Source organism: Micrasema longulum, unplaced genomic scaffold (genome assembly GCF_059751315.1).
Source record: "Micrasema longulum isolate JH-2025_06_02 unplaced genomic scaffold, ASM5975131v1 h1tg001557l, whole genome shotgun sequence".
NCBI lineage: Eukaryota > Metazoa > Arthropoda > Insecta > Trichoptera > Brachycentridae > Micrasema > Micrasema longulum.
The window spans coordinates 851,653-876,987 of record NW_028278740.1 but is presented as its reverse complement, the minus strand read 5'-3'; the positions used below and the strand labels follow the sequence as shown (position 1 = coordinate 876,987).

The window sequence follows — 25,335 nt, the reverse complement described above, 5'->3', positions numbered from 1 at the left end:
TTTGAAAGATGTGTTGACGACCCTTTTGACTTATTACTCTATATTGCACGCGCAATGCGGCGAGAAATAAATAACAATTCATTTTATAATCATTTTCTCTACATTTGTATTATTATTACAATATTTACGTCTTAGGTTATTTTTATAAATGAGTTACGAGAGTATTTTTTATTTAATTCAATTTATTATTAAATTTTCAATTATAATTTAGGATTTTTTTTATTTGCTGACAAATAAAAATTCAATTAGTTTTTACATCGCGAAAATAATTAATTTGTACGCTAAATAACAAATGTTTTTACTATTTATGTATACCTTTTTTATGTATACTTTTATAGCGCCTCATGAATATTTATTTAAATTGGTATGATGGGTAACTAATATAGCACATCCGAGTTCCTTATTAACCAAGGTCCTAAGAACCAATAAAAACTAAGGCCTATAAGGCCTATTTAGGATCATATAACAGTCGGCAAGAGCTGACTGTGTTTTTTTTAAATTACAGATTTTTCCCTTTTTAATGTTAATCGCTTATTAACCAAACTTTTTGCGTGGATTGAATTAATATATCTGTTCATTTTGTGTGGTTTTGGTAGCATTATTTTTAAGTGTGAGATTTTTATTAACTGTATTTATACTGCTCCAAACAGCACAACATAAATTTTGAGGCCCAAAGGGCCGATATAATCAGATATTCGAGATTCTGATAAACTGAGGCCCGAAGAGCTGATCAAGTGAGGCCCTTAAGGCCGATAAAACGAGGCGTGAGATTCAAATGTATGTTTCCTACTAGTATTAGATGAAATTTATTAGATTTTCATAGCCCTTCTGATAGATGCACAATATGTTTTTTGGGTTGCTATGCCGTGTGTCGTTGGACATTACGGCGTCCATCATTAGGGTTGACGTTATTTGTGTAGATATATATGTTGTACTATGTACTTAGGATTTGTATCGTGTCACAGTATTTGCTATATGCAGCATGTTAATTAAAAATCTACGTCGTTTCGCAGTCAACGCTTTTATGTGATTTCTTTATTATTAGGACCCTCTAGTATTTTCAAGGTAAATTGTAAAAACTGTCTTAAGGTGCACGCAGCATCGAGCAGACTGCCAAAAAAAACAAGAGAGTAAAGGCGCATGTGCGTGCACGGTGCATGCAGGCTCGGCTTCCCTAAAAATCCGGCTTTGACCGACCACCACATAGAAACGGGCTTAAGTTTCCCATCGCGCTGGTAATTTTAGGGTGATCGAAGAGACACCGAACTGAAAACAAGCGATCGAGATTTAAAAACATCCGGCAGTATAAACAGAGATGATGGGATGCGATTAAAATCATCCCGTAGCTCAAACACTAATAACTATCGACGTGCTAATAAGCGACGTGATAACAATTTCTAACCATGGTTGTTTATCGTATTCGCGATCACAATGCAACATCCGCGAACACCTAATATTAAATGTCAAACTATTTACGTTTCGCGACGTATAATCCCGCTGCACAATCACATATTTGAATTTCACCGGCGTAAATATGGAAAATATTCCAAAACTTATATTTTTATTTATTTATTGATTATTTATTATGCTATTTATTGCATTTAGCCGGCGGTTGACATGCCAAATGTCAAGAAAAGCAGTCGCCATAGTAATTGTAATTAATTTTTCAATTTTTTGTATTAGATATTTCTTACTATTTTGCAAATGCGTGTTTTTACTTATGTTTGTTGTGTAAGTTATGTTTGTTATGTTACTATATTTTTAAGAAATTATTTTTGTATATTTGGATACGTTTATTTATGTAAATTGTTTGTGTACATAAATATTTTTTGAATAAAAAAAATCAGAGGCATTGAGGGGATCTTGAGGGGTGGGGACGACGTGTCGGCCTCTGTCCATACGTCCTCCTCCCCCCTCCTTAATCTGCATAGAGTTTGTATTCCTTAGGAATATTTATAATAACTTTCCTCTATGCGCAGCTGACAGAGAGTCCCCCAGGACTCTATAACAGCTGCGGGTGGATGGTGGGCTTAAGGATCTCCCCTCAATATTTTGCAAATGCAATATATTGTATTATTTTTCATAGCAAACGCCGATTTTTCGCCAATTAACTGTATTTGTTTACGAGGAAAACAAAAAACAAACCGACACGAGCGTTGAATTGGAGATTACAGACGCATTGACTTATGACTGCGATAACTTAAGCATGTTCATTATTGTTCATTATGACCGCTCAAATGCTTAGCATGTTTTTAAGCACGTCGATAGTTGTATGTGATTGAGGTATTGGTACACAGTAATAAAGATAGCACGTAAAAGCGTAGACTTAAACGACACATATTTTATATTAACAAACTGAATAAAGAAAGCACCGAATGCGACGGGGTATAATTTTTAAATCAAAAACTTCAAATGTTGCAAACGCAAACCAATATTTTTTCTAGATTCAAGTGAGTGCATGTATTTTAAACTAAATAGTGAACAAACAACACAGTTTTACTGAAGTGACTGTTGTCGTTTAACTTAAAGCATATACGAATCTTAGATTCGCTGATGATATAGTCCCATTTGCTAAAGATGAGAAAGAACTCGAAAACATGATAAACGAAGTTAATACAGCATCCCTGAAAATAGGCTTGAAAATGAATGCTTCAAAAACTAAAGTAATGAGTGATGCAAACCAATCATGTAACATCTTAGTAAATAGACAAATCATTGAAAAGATTGATAGTTATATCGGTAGTCAGATGGCAGAAGGGACCATCTGTATTTTTGTCTATGTTTTAGTTTTCAAAAGTTTGAATTAATATTTCAGTAAATACACGCAGAAAAAAATTTGAAAAATCGGTGTCATTTAGAATGGTAATTTATTATTTATTATTAAAAAGCAACACTAAAATATTTTAGTTTGGATTAAAGTCTTGAAATTGAGACGTATTTCAGCTCTCCTGAACATTTTTGAAAATTACAGATGGTCCCTTCTGCCATCTGACTACCGATATACACCTAGAACACGAAATAAGGCTCGGGAAAGATAATCATAATCAAGAGTTAGAAGTAGAAAGAAGGCGAGGTTTAGCATGGGCTGCCTTTGGTAAACTCTCATATATCCTAGAATCTCCGAAGTATTCACATTACTCAAAGAAGAAACTTTCTGATGCTTGTGTTCTCTCTCTGTGAAACCTTTGTATTCACGAAAAAAAATTTACACAAATTATCAGTTACACAGAGAGCCATGGAAAGGAGAATGCTGTGTATTTCGTTGAGAGACAGAAAAACCAATACATGGATTAGAGCGAGAACAAAGGTCACCGATGTGGTCCAAAGGGCTGCCAACCAGAAATGGAGCTGGGCTGGTCATATAGCTAGAATCACAGACTCTAGATGGACCAAAAACGTCCTGGAAAAGGTGACCCAGAACGGGTAGAAGAAGTGTCGGCAGGCCTCAGACAAGGTGGTCTGATGACATAAGACGAGTTGCAGGAAGTGGTTGGATGCGGTTGGCTCAGGATAGGGAAATATGGAGACTAAAGGGGGAGGCCTATGTTCACCATTGGACAATAGACGGCTGATGATGATGATGAATATACGAATATGGAACCAGAAGATTTTATATAAAATTCTGTCCATATTTACTTTTAACAGACTTCAGTATTGAAAATAAAGACATTAAATTCCACAACACTTTCTAAATACTAAAAACCATATGACGAAATCGTGCAAATTGATAAAATAATTGACCTTTCTATATTTTCTATGTATTTGATATTGATAACGAAAGTACGCTTATTCTTCGCCTGGAAATGTGTACTGAATTCAATATCATTCACATAACATGCACACGTGCTATAAATGAATACCATATGGTATACTTTTAGTTGCAAAATAATTTAGCATATATTTCAACAGAGATAAAAAAAGAATACAGAATTCTACGCATTTACTAGGCATAAAATCTATCATTGGTTGATTTAAGCTGAAATTGAACATGTTTAATACTTAGGACTAACAATAGACAAACAATTGACATGGACAATTCATATCAACAATTTGATAAGCAAAGTGGCGACTTTATCGAGTCTATTTTTTTAAATCAAAAACTTTGTTCCAATAAAGGAAAAAAAATAATGTATGAAGCCTACGTAAAAACTAAAATATGTTATATGCAACTACTATGGGGAACAGGAAATCAAAATGACATAAACAGACTACAAAGACAGCAAAATAAAATATTTAAGTTAGTATATGACCTTCTCTTTATAACAGAAACTAAAGAACTTTTTAAACAAACTAAACAATTAAATGTAACTGAACTCATTAAACTAGAATCCTTAAAATGTATTCATAAATTAGCCACTGATGTAATTGTATTAGAAGAATTAAAACTTAAACAAAACTGTAGAACATGAACACAATACGAGAATAAAAACATGAACACAATACGAGAATATCAGAAAAATATCATATACAATCTTTTAAAACGAAAAAAGGACAATCGAGACTAATAAACCATGGACTGAAATTATACAATAAACTACCAGACAAAACTAAACAAAAGACTCAGACAACCTTTACAAAAGATGTTAAAAATATTATTATTAACTGTAGAATGTGAATTTTTAAAGTGAAAATATTTTGTTAAATGTATGTAACCCGTAAGGGTTTATCAATGAAATTAAAAATATAAAAAAAGCGATCACCTCACACACTACGTATTCACTATTCGGTCTGTGTTTGAGTACCCAAAAAAAATATGGGTAAGTTTAAACAAGACACTTTTTGTACAATATTTTGTTTACACCTGAATACCTCGAATAAATTCATGTATTTTTATTTATTTATAAAAGAAACGATCACTTTTCCGTTGACATTAAATATTGTACCTTTTTGGCAATTATAAATATGTATAATTGTCACTTTTCTCTATGAAAAGTGATAAGTAGAAGACCTCAAGGTAGGATGTATGTATTTTTCCCTTTGATTTTAGTTGGCCGATAAAAATGAAGGAAAATGTTTCAAATAGAAATTCGATGTTACGTTTCTGTAAACGCTACATTTTTTTTTCTTTATTAGGGCCTTCTACCAAAACATGATAACATCGGCCAAAAGCAAGTTACATGGATTTACAAATTATAATAAACATAAACAGAAAGGAATAACAATATGAACACAAACAACAGACAATAAAAATACATGCATAATTAATGTTCTGGTAAATTAATAATACCACTTGAATATTTTAAAAGTACTTATTTACAACCGAATTTAATTTCCGATGAGATCACAATCAATTGTCAATTTCTTCAGGTGTAGGATATTTTCGCGTAATTCGAATCTGTACAATAACACGATTATTTTTTTTTACAATTTTCAATTAATAAGAGTCTATGAAATACTGAGGAGTGAAAAAATGTTTTTTTTTTGTATTTATTAGTAGCATAAAAAATATTGTAAGATTTATAATTTTACGCTCCCGCAAAAACAGTCTATTGCATTGGCCACGCCCCTAATGCGTCACGATTCGTTTAGCTTTTGAACTTGAATATAACATCATTACGAATTTCGACGCCACAATTGACAAGGCCAAACATGTCGCGGTTTTGTAGAGACATGTTATTTAACAATTTGATTTTAAAAGTTACGTATGAAAATGTTTCTCCCCAATATCCACGTTGATTTTGAAAATGCAATCAATTTTTCTAAATCCATTTCAGATACTCTTCTTGGTATTCGTAATATGTGATATTTTCCTATCGCGTGTACACAATCCCAATGATGTTAGGACTGGCTTGGCGGTGCTAAAGTAAATTTAAAGGTCTGATTGTAAAAAAAATATGTTAACTTATTTATTACTTTGCTTGAATACAAAGCTTTTGTCCAATATTTTTTCTACTTCAGTTTGTTTTCACGGATCAAGCCGTCCTTAGTGAATTTTCTTCATTTTTATAGCTAGGGTCCTTAAAAAGTTGATATATTTTCCCTCGGTAGCCTTGTTTTTTATTACTTCCTCTGGATTATCAAAAAATCCGCCATACTGTCCGCTCGTTTCGTCGTGATCGTAGAACAACGACGGATGTGCAAAAAATGCAACATTGACTTAATTTTATATAGAAAAGAATTATTACAAACAAACAAACAAACAACAAACCATCACGCCGTTTCCCCGCAGGGGTAGGCAGTGAGAATAGAACGCTAACTCACTCTATCTTTGCATTCAGACCTCGCTTCCTCTACATTCATACATCTTCTCATGCACGCACGCCGATTATTCCTACTTTTGACATGTCCATCTTCAAGCATTTGATGGACTTGATCGTGTCATGTTTTTCTCGGCCTTCCTCATTTTCTGCATCCATCAACATTCGCATCGCAGATCCTTTTAGCCGTTCTTTCGTTGTCCATTCGCTCTGCATGTCCAAACCAACGCAGCAATTCAGGTTAAAAAAATAAATATGTATTTATACATATTTATTTTTTTTATACAGTTTTAACTGATCCGAGTATGAAATTATATACTTTTGTACTTATTAAGTTTTGACAAAGTGTCAAAAAAAATTAAACCGCTCTCTTGTAAAGTTGAAGAAAATCACATGCGTCGTTGTTCTACGATAATGACGATTTGTCTTACCTAAAAAAATGTCTTTACTAGATTTACGTACATTACACGTATAAATAAATATGTTATATTATGTCAAATAATTGAGGGCATTGGAAGCAAAGATATCAAACTCCCTTTTTGGTTTTTTCGAGAAAAATAACAAAAACTGCTACACTAATGCCAAAGAGAGTCTTCATGTTAGAAATGTTATTTTCACTTAACCTTAACTTTAAGATATTAATAAATTAGCTTTAATAGAAACACGTATTTCAAAAACTTTCTTAATATTTGTATGGCATGACTATTTAAAAAATTTAAATCTCAAGCCTGTCGTTGGTCGAATAAAATGGCTTATGGATATTACTAGTTTGCTTCCAAACACTATTTTTGACCCATCAGAAGTATGATTTTAAACTACATTTGCAACTCAACTCATGATTTTTATAAAAATAAAGTTGATAAACTAAAGACATCACAACCAAAAATTTTTTTTTGGAGGTTGCTATCTTTACTTCCATGCCCTTAATTATGTATGTTTGTATTTATCTACGAAACTACCTATGATATATTTTTCTTGATTTTCCTGATCGCAGCTATTTGTTCTGCATCACTTTATTTACAATTGTTCATGTTTTAATCCTTGGAAAAACGTGATGACACCTTCGTATTTATCGCGTGCTTACCGATTTCTATTTCCTGTTTTTATAAGCAAATTTTACAGTATTTATCTTTCGCGAAAAATTAACGCAGAGAAAATCGCTATAGTAATGCCATCTACGGAAAATACTGCGAAGCTTTATTTTGACCTAAACACGTGTAACGTACGTCTGCCACCTATTAGATTTTAATGAAACAATTGCAAGGGATTCTAATATTAAATTAAATTGTTAATGGATTTGAGATTTAAAAGTCCACAGTTTAGTCTTTTTTATCTATTACACCCCTGCCGTCCTTCCGAAGAGTGTAGTATCCATAGCATTTTTACGACACTTAGTTAAATGCAGATTCGAAATCACGAAGAAGTGATTTTATTTTAAGTCTTTCTCAGGTATTTCTTCAGAAACCATGAATTCCAGGAAGCGAATTGCAGTAACTAGGTTTTACTCAAGTTTTATTTATATTTCAATTTTTTTTTTGAAAATATTTAATTTGGAGGGCCATTTTCAACGAGTTGTAATAAACTCACTAATAGAAAATGGGAATCAAGTTGTGATAGAGTGGGATTCAAACCACGGACCCATGAGCCGTGAGTCCGAGACCACGAGCCACGGGACCACAACCCGATTCAAAATTTAAATTTAAATTTTAATCTTTAAATGAAGACTAAATATTTCAGTTTTTTCTTTTATTTTGATACATGGCTTATAGTGATGACAGAATGATATTGAAACTACAAGAAATAGATAAATATGATTTATTTTTAAATTTAAAAAATAAATAATGGTTTATTTTGTTATACTTTTGATGAATTTTATTAGATTGTTTTATCTTATTTTAGTTGCATTTATGAACATTTAACATCTTTCTTTCTAAAATCATAAAAATCATAATCAATGTTTATGTTAATTCTTTAATTTTACTGTATTTTTATTTCGTCTCTTCTTTTTTATACTTTTTCATTATTTTTAACTAAATATTATAAAATTATCATCTTTGGTTGAGGTTTTATTCGGGTCTGTACTTTTTTATATGAAAAAAATAACACTAATGTCTGAGCTCCCGATGTCGAACTGTTCATAGTATTAAAACAATCGTATTGTTTGATATTTTAAAATCTAAATATATATTATCTAAAATCTAAATCATTTTTTGAATAAAGAGTAAAAAAAACAGCAATTAACGAGGGTGGAAATGGAAAACCACATGCGTCTATCCTGACGTATATTCCTAGCTTCTTCCACATTATTCATACATCTTGTCATACATGCTCTATGATTGTTTCAGCTTTTGACATGACCAAAAATATCAATTTTAATTATTTTATATTTTATTATATTTACTTTTTACAGTATTTTAATAGCCCGGCAATTCTAATTTAAGTATATATTCAATTTCGACAGACTTTAAAAAAATTCATTTAGATGGTTTTTCTTTTATGTTACAAACTTATGAATTGATTTGTTTTAGGAGGTTGCGCTTTAAGAGTGGATACTCACCAGTATTGAGGCCAGGCTCTGCCACAGGTTCCTGATGGGTTGAGACGAGCTACATTTCATCTGTGGGAGAACCACCAGAGATCTGTAAGTTTTTTTTTTTTTTTTATGTAATAAATAAAAAAATACACAGTTCTGTGTATGAAATAGAACCAGGCTCCTGGACGAGTTTTTTCAACTTGATGGCTCCCGAAATCCCGATGGAAAAGAAAACCGAGTGAAGATAAGTTCGCCTCGTAATGTAGTGGTTGGCGCAGTCGTCTATCGTGCTCGAGATCTCAGGTTCGATTTCTTGCAAGATCAAGATGAAATATTAATCAAATATACTCAGCTGCCTTCATGTAACAGATGATCGAGATATGCTGCAATTAGTTTACTAAGAAAGTAGCCAATGCACCATTGGGTTCAGATAGGAGGAGGATGATGAATATAATATCCAATATTGTTTAATGTATTCATTGAAAGGTAACAATACTACCTTCAAACGACCAGATTACTGCATAGATAATTTTGTTTAGAATCTTAACTGAATTATATTTATTTTATTTTTGCACCACAACAGGTCAGGAGGCCCAATTACAGTGGTGAATTACATCACAAAACACCCAGGCTTGAGAAGAATCACATTAAATTTTTATGTTCTCTCGGAGAATCAAACCCGAAACCTTCCGTGAGTGAGTCAAGCGTCTTGACCACTACACCACGGAGGCCGCCAAATTATTACCGAATAGACTTATAATGATCAGGTCATTGACAAAAACTGCTAATGAAAATAAGGCCTTCCATGCTTGAGGTCCCTGGTTTGATTTCTGATAGGGCGGATGTGAAATATTTTAGGAATTTACTTGTTATTCGGCAAGATTTCAGATATTTCATTTTTGTTTATTTAAGCCTCGACAAAGGAACAGTCATGTTCTGACAGGTAAATTTATTTGAAGGATTTTATACAATCTTTATATATATAATTCCTCTGGACGTGTGATGTCACCGTACTCCTCCTAAACGGCTTAACCGATTAACGTGCAGTTTTCATAAAAATATAGATCTTTGCGCTGTGCGTGTTCGTAGAAAAAAAATCTTAAAATCTTAAAATCTTCAATCGAATACGTAAAAAATAAGTTAGGAGCATAAATGTTTTACTCGTCGATTTACCAGGGTTACATTCGAGGAGAATGCATTTGCAAAAAATGGAAAGATGTTGTTTTTTTTGTGTATTTTTTTTTTGTTTTTTTATGTTTACAAACAGCGTTTGTTTTTTGTGGATCTCAATCAGATTCTTTCCTTAAATTCCTTATAATTTCTACCCATTTATTTCTTTTTATTAGATTTTTGGTAACACTAAAATAATATTAAATTCAATACATTTTTTAAAATCGTATTCCTATATAAGTACACCACTTTTTTGGTGAGACAACCGGAGTTTGATCTTTGCAAAAAGAATGCCATATTTGAAAAAATATTTATTTTATGTTTTGGAATTCAACCATAAACAAGTACCTACTTAAATTCAATATTTTTTGAATATCAACAATTTTTAGTTTTGGAATTTAATCACAAACAAGTACCTAGAAAAGTATTTTTCCAAGATAATAGCAGGCAAGCCAACGTTCGGGCAGGACAACGTCTGTCGGCTCCGCTAGTATTGTATATTATTTAAATAGCTAAATACAAATACGTAATGAGATAGGACAAGGGCATGTATCCTCTAACGCATTTTAAATAGAGTTCCCGATGAACACAAAAGTTATTTTGAAAACCCTTTTTTATTAATTCTAAATTTAGTCAACAATATTTTGAGTTCGTCCAAATTTTTGTAGACAAGGACTGGATTCAACTTTCTGGGGAGCTGCTTATATTTACATATTACATCAGAGATGAAGAATATTTAAGAGAAGGTAATAATAGAAGTCTAGGCATCTACAGGGCTTATGACCTGTCAATGGCTGGTTTGAGAGGCCACTTTACACACTGTGTAACATTCACCATTCTGCCCATATTTGAATATCTATATTCCTTCAATTCTTTCATCTGTTGATGTTTGTGAAGTTCACAGTTCACAGTTTCAGTGTGTAAAGTGGCCACTTAAACCTGCCATTGACAGGTCATAAGCCCTGTAGATGCCCAGACTTCTATATTACCTTCTCTTAAATATTCTTCATCTCTGTTGTAATATGTTATTCTAAATTCAGTTATTTTTATTATAAATATTTTTTTTGCCTGGTAGGTTAGCAGTGTTTTTTTATATAATTTTTGTATTCCGTTTCCTAAAATGCTTCATTTAAATATAAATTGTATATAATAATATAACTACCTTTAATGATTTTTTTTCCCATACTTATTTCGTTGATATTGTTCTTGTAGTTTAAATATTAAAATAGAGAAATCCATAAAAAAAGAAACCGTGTTTGCAGTTTTGCGGGAATAATGAAGTTCAGTGCCACCGGAAATTTGATATAAAAATGTTTTCTTACACGCAATAAAAATTAGAGCATTTAATTATTATTATTTAGAGGTCCGTCAAGACGCTTTACTCATTCACGGAAGGTTCTGGGTTCCGGTGAGAACACAAAATTTCAACGGGATTTTTCTCAAGCCTGGGTGTTCTGTGCTGTAATTCACTGCTGTAAATGGAAATGTTAAAATTAACAATATTTTTCTCATTTTTTTAGTTTAGTTTGTTACTCTTTACTTCCATATTCAAGTGTATTTGTATAAAATAGTAATATTTTTTTAATTAAAAATAAAATGAAAAATCGGTAGAGTTTCGCTCACATCAGTAAATTTTTCAGCTCTTTCACATCATAAAAAACTTTACGACAGACGGAAGAATGATGCCAACTTTAAAGCATTTCTTTACGATTGGCAAGGCCACAATATATCAAATTTTATCTAATCATAAAAGCTTTATGGAGTACCTAGTGTGTTTACCACGGAGATGTTTGAGTTTTCTTTTCAGTATTTCGTTAAGAATTGACATCATAAATGGCTCAAAATTATCTAGCGAGCTCCCGGATGCGGTTTAAATTTAAATTCCCAAAATAAAAATATGAATTATTTATACAATATTAAATCGGCTTTAGTTGTGTCTATAGGAATATTTCTCCGTGGGGATTTGATTTGTTGGAGATGGAAGAAACCGGCACTTACCATTTTATTGACCTGAGAATGAAAAGAAAGATCTAAATCTAAATGAAAACCCAGTAGTTTAACATTTACACTAGGGGTAAGATCACAACCTGTGATTGAAATTGGAGATCGGTCTAAAAGGTGTTATCGCTTTTTTGTCGCTGTCAATAGAAGCTCAGTTTTAGATGGATTAAGTTTGAGTCTGTTTGATGATCTTCTGTTGTTTGAGGGTTTAGATGCATTGAGACACTCGATTTTTCCAATTGTTTGTATCTTGAGAAGAGGCAGTCAAAAACTATATTCATCATCTCAGTCAGCAATCTGCTGATGAATTTGTTCACTTCGATCAGCTTCCCTTTTCACAATATATAAATATATAAAAAACCAACATGCATATTATATATATAGGTTAAAATGACCGAGGTACGTGGGTCAAATATAACCATAAACGTTATTATTACAGAATATATAAAACAAAAAGTCCCATACATTTACCCCGTTAGACGTATCAACATAAATTGAGTATACCAAAATACGTGACGAATATCTTATTATTAAAATTTAATAAGATATCCAAAATAAAATACCTTTGCTGGATTAAATTCTACTTATTCTTTTTTTTAATGTGCAAGAATGCATAATGTGACGCGTTTGGTCTTGTAAGGACATTGTCAAATTCGTTTTATATCATACACTATTGTGTATTTAAAAAATATATATAAGTAGAATTTAATCCAATAAAAGCATTTTATTTTGGATCCCTTACAAATTTTAATATGGAATTCTACCAATTAACTGCATACATAATGAATATCTTATAGTTTGACGTCATGTTCTCTAAAAAAGAGTTGTGTAAAGGCCATTATGACTCAAAAATAGCTCTAGAGAATGTATCTTCAATATTTACATGCATTATATGTATTTTAAAAAATAAAATAAAACAATTATTGTTTTTACTCCCAATGGATATTACAATATTTGAATTAGTCCAAATGTTCGTAGACAAAAGACTGGATTTCACCCCCTCGGGAGTCATTAAGATTAACAAATTACAACAGGGTGGAGATCTCCATCCCTCAGTTTTTTGTCTACGAACATTTGGACTAACTCAAATAATGTAATGAAACCAACTGGCCCAAGAAGTTTAAAAATTGAAAAATTGTTTTCAGGCGTTGCCAAGTATGTGAAATAATTCAGTCAGATGAATCTCTTCACAGCAAAGAAGGTTTCAGCTCTTCAACTTCACTTAAATCAACAAATGGAAGAATTGACGAAATATGGATGTTCAAACATAGGGTAAATGGTGTAAATTGGCCATTTAAACCAGCCAATGACAAGTCATAAGCCCTGTAAATGCCTAGACTTCCATATTCCCTTATTTAAGGTATTCTCCATCCCTGTTGTAATTTGTTAATCCCAATGGATATGATAGTACTTCTTAAAAAAAAAAAATCACTTCATTCCCATATTTTAAAGTTTTTTAAAGTTTCAGTAAGTCTATTAAATTGGTTTTTCTCGTGTAAATGTTTGATTTATTATTTTATAAATCATAAATACTAAAAAAAACATTTTAAAAATTAGTGTCCTGACGAAAAGACAGGTTCAAGTGGTTATTTACAAATATTTATTATTGACATTAAATAAAACGTTTTTTTTTTTGTTTTATTTATTTATTGATGAAGTGGTTTACAAAATAAGAAAGGTTTCATATACACAGAATTAATAATAACGTTTCTACTTCTCTAATAGAGTAAAAACTCGTGTTTCAAGAGGGAGTTCGTTTTAAATTATTATTTATTATTTTAAACACGTTCCCCAATCAGATATTATATTCTAAAAGAAACATAATTTTGTACTGTATGGAGTTAAAATAATTTTCGCTCAACAATGTTTGATTATGTCCAAATGCTTGCAGACTGGCTGGATTTCCTCCCTAGGGAGTTGTTCATATTTAAATTTATTTCAACAGAGAGGGAAAAATTGTATAAAAATTGAAAAATTGTTTTCAGGCGTTGCCTAGTAGGTGATTTGGTTCAGCCGGATGAATCTCACCCACGTGATAAAGGTTTCAGCTCTTTTACTTTACAAAAGTCAACAGATGGAAGAGTTGAGGAAATGTGGATGTTCAAACTTGAGCAGAATGGTGAATGTTACACAGTGTGTAAAGTGGCCACTTAAACCAGCCAATGACAGGTCATAAGCCCTGTAAATGCCTAGACTTCCATATTCCCTTCTCAAAAAATTTTCCTTCTCTGTTGAAATAAATTTAAATAATTTTCGCTCAATAGACTTATTTAAAGAATTCATTATTATTTTAAATTCAAGTTAATTTTTATTTAAACTTCCAATTTTCATGTGAAAGAGAAAAAAAGAAATACATTTTTTTTCACAGAATCATATAAAAATCTTAAATTCTTATAATAATTTAACGTTCGGATGCACTTTTGTATTTTTCTTTCTTTATTCTCATAATAATCTTACATTCGTGACTTGTTTCAATTTCATTGGCCATAAAGTTAATGGTTTACATTAATATTAACATATTACAACAAAGATGAAGAACATTTTAGAGAAGGTAATGTGGAAGTCTAAGTATCCACAGGGCTCATGACCTATCATCGGCTTGTTTAGGTGGCCACTTTACACACTGTAAGTTTCACCATACTGCCTATATTTGAACATCATTCATCTCTGTTGTAATATGTTAATATTGACAGCTCCCTAGAGGGTAGTTGACAAACATTCTGACAAACTCAAAACATTCTTTACATAAATTACGATTGTTTTAAACATGACTTTGACTTTTCCTGAAACACCGTGTGTAGATTAAACATGTAAGACTTTTTTAAAACAAACTGATAACAATTGAATGCTTTTATCTATAAGAAAAACAACGCAAAGTAAGGAAACCTTTAACATAGCATTCTGATCCATCAGTGTAACAGCGTCGTCGTATTTTTTCTCTGGATGCAAAAAATAATACAAATGAAGAATCTAAAATTAGATTAAAAAATCTCGTTATCTTAAATAAATACTGTTTCTATGATTTCATCGCCTTGAATAAAATATTTTCCATTCGGTAGAGATAATGAATGTTAAAAGCCTTTTTCAGCTTATTGTGATGTGTTGAAAAAAATTCTCACAATGTTAACGGAAAGTGGAATCAAAGACGCTGAGAACCACATTTTTTCTGCAACCCACCAGAGTTTTTTTAAGTGTTTAATGAAATATGTCAATTGAGTTTAGTTTTATAAAGTGATTCTCGTTATGTATAAAATAAACGCTTGTAAAAAATATAGTAAAATGTTGATTAGAACATTGTGTCTTGCGACGATTTTGTGCAGTGATTTATGATATTTATTTTGTGTTTTATAAAGTCAACAAAATGTCTGGTGAAGTCAATTGACAATATATTGAACGATTTTGAACTCCAGAAGAAGGTGGTTTGAAGGTTAATACAAATTATTAATATAATATTAAAGTTGTTTACTCCTGTGGCCTATTATAAACTATGTTTTTAAAATAATTTATCGTGATTATGGGTATCTGGTATAAAATACTTTTTCATAAATGTTATCGTGCATTTTTTGGTTTGGTTTGACTAAAAAATTGCCAGAAGAATTAAATCCGCCAATTAATCATTCATCCTTGCACCGTGAGTGTAAAACCAAAGTAAGTGCAAATGCTCAATTTAATGAGAAATAATTAAATTTCTCAAAAGCTTGAAAGAGTAAAAAGGAAGTAGGATTAAATTAAAACATTTACCTACACTTTTTATTTTAACTTTCGAAAACTGAGTTTTTCAAGCAAAGTGATATTTTCAAATTCACATATCTTTAAACTACAGTTTGCACATATGTACTACGTTTTTACGCTCGACGTGCGACATACATAAATATATTTTTTTAAATTTTGTATTATAATTAATATATTTTTGTTATTATTAATAATAATACTGTTCTTCTGAAATACAAATAGTATTATTGACGGAATTTCTTAAAAGTTTACTTCAATTTTGTGTCAATATTTTTTAGTGACAGTAAAAGGTTTCCATGGCATTTAAAATAAATTGTATGTAAAGTATTGTTTGAATTTTAAGAAACATTTACACAATTCTCACACACTAACATTTTTTTCTCCATTATATATGCCTCCGCTCGTTTGCCACTTACATAATTGGAATAAATAAAATACAGACAATACGTCTATATTTTCTGTATTCGTATACTATTGATTTATTTACAATGTGTGATTTCATTGTGATGAAATTAACTGGTTTATTCCAAATTTGTGGATTTAAGTATCACTCGTCATGTATTTGTATAACAAATAATTTTTAAAACCCTTTGATGTACAATGAGGAATCTCAGTGCTACGGGAAATTGAATATTAAAAGGGTTTTCTTAGACGCGCTAAAATAGCGTTTAATTGTACGGCGAAGTTTTTCGAAAATGTACAAAAATATTATTTAAAATGGTTTTATTAAAGATAAACTACTTTGAAACGTCACAAGTTCTAGTAAACAATCGCGTTATTGCGTTTTTATGTGTTGTGATAGATTTCCGGTATCCGGACACCTATTTTTTTCAACGCTTAGTGAATTTTGACAGCTACGGGGTTCTCCTTTTAAATGGCAGTACAACTCACCTACACTCGTATAATGCAACACATATTTTTTACTTAGTTTGATAATTTATTAACAAATAGTTATTTTTATTTTTTTTAATCACTTCTTCGTTCAAATTGGTTAGTTTAGAGATAACTGATTATTTGAGATTTTCTTGAAGTTCCGTCTTGAGAGACCTTGAACCATCTCAAGAAAGAAAATTGAAACGAGTCAAAAATTAATGATCTGACGGAACTAGTCTAGGAATCAAAAGTATTTACAGGACTTTTACGGGAGAAGAGCTCACAGAGCAAATTTCTAATTTATTGAAATTACGTAGATTTGTAAAAATAAACGTTTTTAATTATAATATATGGAATTTTCATTGCATTAAAAAAAACATGAGCACTAAAGGTTATACATTTCCTTCTTCGCGATATACTTTGTTAGCAGCTAAAAGTGCCAACAAATGACATTGGTCGTAGGGAGTCGGGAGAGAAAGGTTTATGCATGCCTCGGATGCATGCCTCGGATTCCTACTGGATGCCAAAAATAAAATATGAAAATAAAGATTTTTTTTTTAAATATATACAGATGGCAAGCATGAAGTTTTGCATTATAAATAAATTGTCTGTGTTTTATGAATGTATATATGTGTATGCGCATAGATGTATGTACGTCTGTGTGTATGTGCATGTGTATATATGTATTTGTAAATATATATATGTATATATATATATATACATATACATATATATGTATATATGTGTATATATGTGTATATATGTGTATGTGTGTATTATTTTTTTTTTCCATACACATACTATTATATAAAAATATAATTACAAAAATTCACTTAAGAAAAATACATCTTAAAATTAAGCTATGACATGAATTGGAAAAAATGCCCACAAAGACTACAGCGTCTGGGCGTTGGCCATTCCTTTTTTAATTATTAAAAAGTTTATAGCACATATATATGGTATGACATGACCATGAAAGAAAAAAAAAGAAAAGAAAAGAAAAGAAAAGAAAAGAAAAGAAAAGAAAAGAAAAGAAAAGAAAAGAAAAGAAAAGGAAAGAAAAGAAAAGAAAAGAAAAGAAAAGAAAAGAAAAGAAAAGAAAAGAAAAGAAAAGAAAGGAAAGGAAAAGAAAAGAAAAGAAAAGAAAAGAAAAGAAAAGAAAAGAAAAGAAAAGAAAAGAAAAGAAAAGAAAAGAACAGAAAAGAAAATAAAAGAAAAATAAAAGAAAAACCAAACTAACATTATCATTATTTATTTATTTATTTTTTTATCATTTATCATTTATTTATTCATATATATGTACATTACAAAATAAAATAGCTTAATTCATACATATAGAAATAATTAGGTAAAATTAGGTATATATAAAAAATAATAATAATAATAAAAATGTATGTATATGTATCAAAATGTGTAAACGAGTAAGTTTATATTTGATTTGTCTGTGCTCTCTGTTATTTTGTTAACTATTATCATATATTAGAATGTAATTGCCTAGCTTGGAACGGGGTATGTACCTTTTGTTAGCTGGGCAAAGTGAACGTAAAATTGTATTTTTGATAAAAGGTGTAAATAAATAAATAAACTGTCTTAAGTAATATTCAGACAGTACAAAGGCAAAAATCGATTTTTCAAAGGTGGATTAAAAAAGAAGAGAAACTTACATACGTCATTTCTTTCCTTAGCGAGGCGAGACGCTTCTAAAACAGAAGGTCGTTCATACGTAAATACTAGTGTAAATATGACTGTGTAGCTTGGAGACAAACAGCTTTATTGTACAAATTTATTATTTTACAGCGATTTACGTATTTGCGATTGTATATAAAACAGTACGTTGAGTACTATTTGAATAAACCTAAAGGCGACAATAATATATTGGGCAAGCGGCAGGGGCGACATCTTGTTTTCCACCATACCAGGCCACGAGGCCCAATTGCACTGGTGAACTACAGCGCGAAATATCCCCATTTTGGCTCTTTGACTTCACAAAAATCAACTTTGAAATCCCCTCAGTTTACCCGGTCCAAGTATTGCTGCCTCTTTTCAGATCCGCATATGGCAAAAACAAATTTTACGCTTAATTGAACGGTCAAATTGTTTTTTTTTTTTTTATAAAATATTAGCGTTATTTATAATTAACATTTACTGCTTTCATCACCGTCAGTGTACCTCAGTATATATATATATATATATATATATAAGTATATATATATATATATAAGTATATATATATATATATTCATATTCATATATATTTATTTATACACGGGTTTTCAGAGCCATACCGCAAAACTTCAGAGGAATTTATTTTTTTGCGCACCGGTCGCGGGCTGAAAGGGGCTGGGTAGGGGAAGGGTAGTGGTTTGTGTAAGGGAAGCTAGACCGAGACATTAAGGACTGTCTCCGTTTTCAAAAACATTTTTTTTACGCTTCTTCCCAGTAAGCGTAGGCATAGAGGATAGATCGTCATATGTAATTTCAAAAAAAATATTCAAAAATCTTTTTATTAGGATTTTTTACCATGAGGAATGTTCCTTCAAAATTTAGCGGTTTGCCCCCGGAACAGCGTGTATAATAAATTTGTCCTTCACCATCAATCTAATTTTCCTAATATTGACGGTGATAGGGTATGTTAGTTCATTAGCTTGCTTTGCAAAACCGAGAAAAGCAAATCCGATCGACAAACCGGAGCCATCACCACCCCTTCATTGGCCATTTTATAACAGCTTATACAGAGCAACAAAGATCAATAAAAAATTTAAACATAAAAAATCAACAGATGTATATAATCTACCCACTGATGTTAGGGAGCCCCTTCTTTATTTACATTTAAATCAAGATTGAAATGTCACTATCTAAATGTTTGAGTTGTTCCTCTCTCCTTCTTTCCACCCTACCTCTCCTCTCCTCTTTTCGTATAATGTAAAATTGTTATTATTAATATAAATTTTTATTTTTAATTTTTGTATAAAATTATAAGTGTAATTTTTTAAGTCAATTTTTGTTTTAAATTGTTTTATAAGATTATAAGATTCGGTTAAAACATGTGCATGTACTTATAATTTTATTTAACTGAACGGTTTGGGTAGGTAGGAAGAAATTGCCTTAGTCAATATGCCCGCCCTTATATGTATATAAATTGTATAATATGTACGAGAGACTGGTTTATCTTATCTGTCCTTGTCCTACGTTACAATTAATTCTCGTCATATATGTATTTTACCATTATTTAATTAACTATTCGTTCTAAAGGGCCAAACCACATTAGTGATCATTATTTAATCTTATCGTCATATCTCTCAGATTTGTTCTTGTATAATTTCATCATTCGTAACTCTGTCGTTCATCGATTTGCCACACGTTCGTGAGATTACATTTCAATAAGTTCACCCTTCTTTCATTTTTACTCGGTCAGCTCCATAATTCACTTCCATACATGTCGGGGCAAAGTTGTGTACTGCCAGTCTAGCTTCGGATGGCATATTTCATTAGCAATCATCACTGTTCTTAGACTTCTCGCATCATTTTCTTGCCGCATTTACTCTGGATAATAAATAATTCATAATAAGTTCAGTGTACAAACAAAACGTGACGTAATTTATTTTTACATAACTCAGCGCCATGAACTTGTAAGCTATTGACTTAAGAGAACTTTGAATTGAAGCCAAAATAGTAGCAGTTTTGGCAAACCGTTCAAAACGTAGATATTATATTTAGCTATATCCGGATTACGCTCCGAACAATATATTATTTTCAGTACATGACTATTAAGTTTTTGAATATGCATGTGTTTAATTAGTCTAAAAAACTTAAAATTACATAAAGTTCAGCCATGTTATTTGAAGATTTTTTAAATAAAATAGTGACAGTTGTAATGTGGTTTTTGTTTGATTTTTACAATTTGAGCACATTTTTTTTACAATATGGATTAATTTTGGTATCATAGAAGTGTGGTTTAATTCCAATTGAACAAGCTGTTTCGTATAATAATCCTTCAGGTGAGAATTTATTCAAATATATTTAATTATGCAATTAAACTTATTGAAAAATTAAAGAGCGCTTTTATATTGCCATTTTCATACAAAAGTGCTTTTTTTAAAGGATTTCCCAAGAGTATAAATATTAATGAATTTACAATAATGATGGAACGAAAAGTGGTTTGGCCGGATACTGGATACCCAGCAAGTCCCTTAGCCGAATAGTCTGATGTCTGCCCCAATGCAAAAAAAAACCAGTTGCATATGGTTTATAAAATTATTAATTAAATAATTGTAATGGTTTTGGGTAGTTACACCATTTGCATTTTGTTTCACGCAAATATACTTTTAATCAAAAAATATTTTTTAATAAACAAATTTTTAATTTTAATTTTGTCTGCAACACAACCGGTCAGGAGCTCCAATTACAGTGGTGAATGCTCAGGCTTAAGAAAAATCATATTTCATTTTTATGTTGTCACCGCGAACCGATCCCGAACCCTTCCGCACGCGAGTCAAGCATCTTAGCCACTACACCCGGTTCAATTCTTTTTCTAGAATAGAATGGCAATTTCATAAATTTTCGCAGTTAAATAAATATTTCGTATCCACTGGATATTAAGCTATTATACTATCTGGTATCTGGCCGGATATCGGATAGTTGACGGATATCTAACAGACATAATGTAATGTTTTACTAATTCTAATTTTGAATATAGGAAAGATTAGATATGTTTATAGTCTTGTAATAAAATTTATATAACTCACTATTAGTAGAGTAGGATTCGAACCACGGACCTTTAGTCCGTGAGTCCGAGACACTAGCCACAGGACCGTAACTCGTTCATATAAAAAAATATTGCGTAGTAGTATGGTGGAGGAAGTGCTTAAAAAAGAAGGAGAGTTGAAGAAATATAAATGTTCAAAAATAGGCAAATGGTGAATGTTACACATATGAGTAAAGTGGCCACTTAAACCAGCCAATGACATGTCGTAAGCTCTGTAAATTCCTTGACTAGCATATTTCGATCTCTAAAATGTTCTCCGTCTCTGTTGTCATTTGTTAGTCTTTATAGTAGGGGTTATTTTGATTTCCAGTCACTCTCATATGAAAATGAGTATTCTACTTTTGACGATCATTTACTGTGCATGCAAATGTTCTACTTTTCCAAGGTAAGACATTTTTATTAAATGTCTGTTTTAATTCCAGAGCTTAGTTCATTATTTCGGTAGCTAGAAAAGTAAAGTTTGCTTTCGCCTTATGAGGCTTAAATCATTTCTACAATGTTTTCTTTTGTACGTTGGAATTATTTTGATACGCGAACGATAACATATGTACGGTAACGTCACAAGAAATGTATATTGTTTTGCAAATACTGAACTTGTAATAATAGCTTTTTATCGCGTATACTAATTAAATTGAAGCTAAATTTGCATTTCTTTGATAATGCAGTATAGTATAATACTGTGTTTTATGTTTCTTATACTATGTTTTCTTACTGTTTTGAATTGTATTAACTGATATTATGTTAATAATATTTAAAGCGTGGTCAAACATTTTACTAAATGTTATTAAATACTTGTATATAACCACTTACCGACTTTTCTATGTCTACATGTTTCGAGACGTACCCGTCTTTTCGTCAGGACATGAATTAAACCAACATGCAAAACCCACTATACACCTTCGGTAGTATTGTAGACTCAATGACTGAACTAACTAGACTAGACGAGACATAAAATGACTAGACAATATTAAATTTCTAATGTAACCCAAACGGGATTTTTAAAATTGTAAATAAATAAAAAAAAAAAAAAAATAAAAAAAATAAAAAATAACCGAAGGTCCCAGGTTCAAATCTTACTGTACCACAACTCGATTTCCATTTTTCAGGCACAAGTTATTTACGACTTTTAGGAAATTGTCTGAAAATTTAAATATTTGAGTAAACAATGAGAACTCTAATATTTCTGTTTAAAAAAATTGCCAAGTAAAATTAAGTTTTCTGTATGAAAAGCATAATAAAAACAATATGCATACAATTTTTTCTTCTAAAAATGTTCAATTATAGGTTACCGATGAAGATACTTTAAATGTTCATGCAAATATACTCATTTTCTTACACAATTATCGGTTTTTCTTTATAGACAGTTGAAGATAATTATGTTAACTTACCATTGTAAACGGACCCCTAATATTTATATAAGTAGAACTTCGTATCTCGTGTTAAAACACCCTTTTAAATAAATAATTCAAATCAACCACGTCGGCAACCGAACACGAGACCTCTTGCATGGTGGGCAAACGCTCTGACCATTACACCACGAAGCCGACGCCGGCAAAATGTAATCGCATGCAAAAAATCAAGATCCCAAAAAACTCTCTAGAATAGAAGATTCCGAGATCTCATTGTTGTCCAAAAATTTATTTCCACGGAATGTTCTTTGATTTTTTATAATAGCCGGTAGTTACTAGGGGCTCACTTTTTAACCCGCGCCTCATGTCTGATGATGGTGATCACGCCCGACTCTAGACATGGCTTGTCCATGGACAGTCTCTCTCTATCTGAAACGGTCTTGTGCTGTTCTGGAAGCATTTGTCAGTGATTGTTCTGACAATTCAGTGACCATACCGCTCCATTTTGTCGGTTGACGTCCACGCGACCTTGTCCTTGACTGGGAGCTAAATGAGGTGTTTATGGGAGATATTCAACCAATTCAAAGCTATCTTCGTGAATAGCAGAGCACTATCCTGATGAAACACCTCCTTGCAGCATTTTGCTGTGGTCGGGGGCCTGTTGTAACAAAGCCGTTGCAGGTTTCAACTTGACGCCCTGTACTTTACACGCAAGCATACTGTGTAATAATTTTCGATACATGTAAATAGAATCTACTTAAAATTATTATACACTTTCATTTAAGCGATGCGTTTAACGTTTACATTCAATAACCAAAAAAAACTTTTCATACAATAATTGTTGTCAGCGTTCAACGCGAGTAACTATTTCTAGTCAATAAAAAGATATAGAAAACTGACCTTAGAATATACAATGGCGTCCGCGATTTCCTTATTCCGGTGAGCACTTCACTGGGGTGATTTTGTATGGTTTTGGATTAGTACCAGGCAGCGATGCTGGATCTTCAAGAAGAAGTCTGACTTGAAGCACAAATCTGAGGGAGCCAAAAACTGTCTGACGCGTCTTAAAAACGGTTTCAACACGCACCGTTTATTCGTCGGCCGCGATTGTTGTTTCATTTCCAACCGAACGAAAATGATCCCGCCATCTCCCGGCATGGCCTTTAACTACACACTTAATTAGCAAATGCAATTAAATGTGCCTGAATCGATTTAATTTACTTTTTCTTGACGGGGATAATATCGCGTAAATTGAACCGCTGGCCTCAACACATACATACATATCAGCTCGACTAGTCAACTCGATCAGCTCGACTAGTCAACTCGAAGCAGATAAAGGGCGGAGTATCAATCAACCCTCGTAATTTAACTAACGTTTAGTGGTTGCGTACATTGGCAAAATGACGTCTTTATTAGTAGGGCATGTAGAAATGATTTTACATAACTGTGATGTATTGGCTTTTCTTTTAATATGCCTTTTCTCTTTTTTTTCAGGATCAAATTAAAAGTAAAAAGCCTGGAATATCAACACCTACTGGCGGCAAAACCATCTCTTAGCCTTCTGGAAGCTACATTTCAGTTTCGGATGACAAGCAATACATCCGAAAGAGGCAAACAAATGTCAGCAAAATAAAAAAAAACAAATAATAAATAAAATTCTCAGTGGTCGAATCTAAAAATTTATCTTGGGAAAAGAAACATCTTCGATGGTCGACCATATTTTTGAGAATATTCAATACTCTGCTTGCCACTTCAAGGCAATCAAAGTACTTTACTTTTTTTTCATCTTATAAAAAAAACCTTCGCATTCTTTTGGCGCATCTTAGTTTTATTTGCTTACGAGGCATTTAGACTTTTCTTAACTTTTATTATATTAAAAATCGTTAACGATCGTGACATTCAAAATATTAATTGTTTATTTATAATTTTTATATTTATATTTTAACTTAACGACACAATGTTAAAAGTAGTGGGAGCATCTTGGTTGCAAACAAAAATTAGTTCATACATCTTGGCAGGAATGGGGATTCTTGGAATTGTGGCACTTTTCGTTGGAGAAATAGAAAGGTAAGAATTTTGTTACGCAATTTTTTGTTTATTCATAAGCGTCATAAAAATAAATCGAGTAAAAATAAATTTTAAATTTAGTCATTAAAACAGCTGTCAATTCTGAAGACGATAATTAATGTAGCAAAATGTTGTTCGTAATAATATTTACAGAAAGCGGTTAACAGCACTTTTTCTTATTTTACATACGGGAGACATAAAAAAAAACTACCATCAGAGTTGCGTTTTCTTAGATTTAATATTTTTTTCGTTTGATATATTATATTTCACAATGGTTTCTTTCAGTTTCCTATTCGTAATTTAATTTGGTTAAGCGAGAATCAAATAAAATGTGTCGTGGAATGAGGAAGTTCAGTGCTATGGGAAATTGGATACAAAATATGTTTTCTTACACGCAGCAAAATTAGAGCATTTTATTAAATTTTCCTGCAAAGTTTCTCAAAAATGTATAAAAAAAAAAAATTAAATGATTTCAATCAAAATAAACTACTTTGAATGGGGTCACAAGTTCTTCTTAATTGATTAAATGAAAGAGTGTTGTAATAGATTTTCGGTTTCTGGGAAGCCAACTTACCGAAGACAACTATTGACGTTACGCGAGTAGGTACTTAAATTTTTTTTAAAATAGCAGGGATAAAATACAATACA

General features: G+C 31.5%; 1 protein-coding gene and 1 long non-coding RNA gene across 2 annotated transcripts in view; one reads left to right on the top strand and one right to left on the bottom strand.

The window, feature by feature from the left end:
• LOC148274928 (putative phospholipase B-like lamina ancestor) overlaps nt 1-25,335 on the top strand; it is an 87,952-nt gene that overhangs the window by 51,122 nt on the left and 11,495 nt on the right. The window contains exons 2-3 of the mRNA XM_088236439.1: nt 8,726-8,838; nt 24,115-24,687. Coding sequence (XP_088092565.1) covers nt 24,578-24,687 — 110 coding nt within the window. The 5' untranslated portion in view covers nt 8,726-8,838; nt 24,115-24,577. The remainder of the gene's footprint in view (nt 1-8,725; nt 8,839-24,114; nt 24,688-25,335) is intronic.
• LOC148274929 (uncharacterized) lies at nt 21,257-24,276 on the bottom strand. The gene is made up of 2 exons (XR_015824167.1): nt 22,324-24,276; nt 21,257-22,194 (listed from the first exon to the last, which is right to left on the bottom strand). It is a non-coding gene; the product is annotated as an uncharacterized LOC148274929 (long non-coding RNA).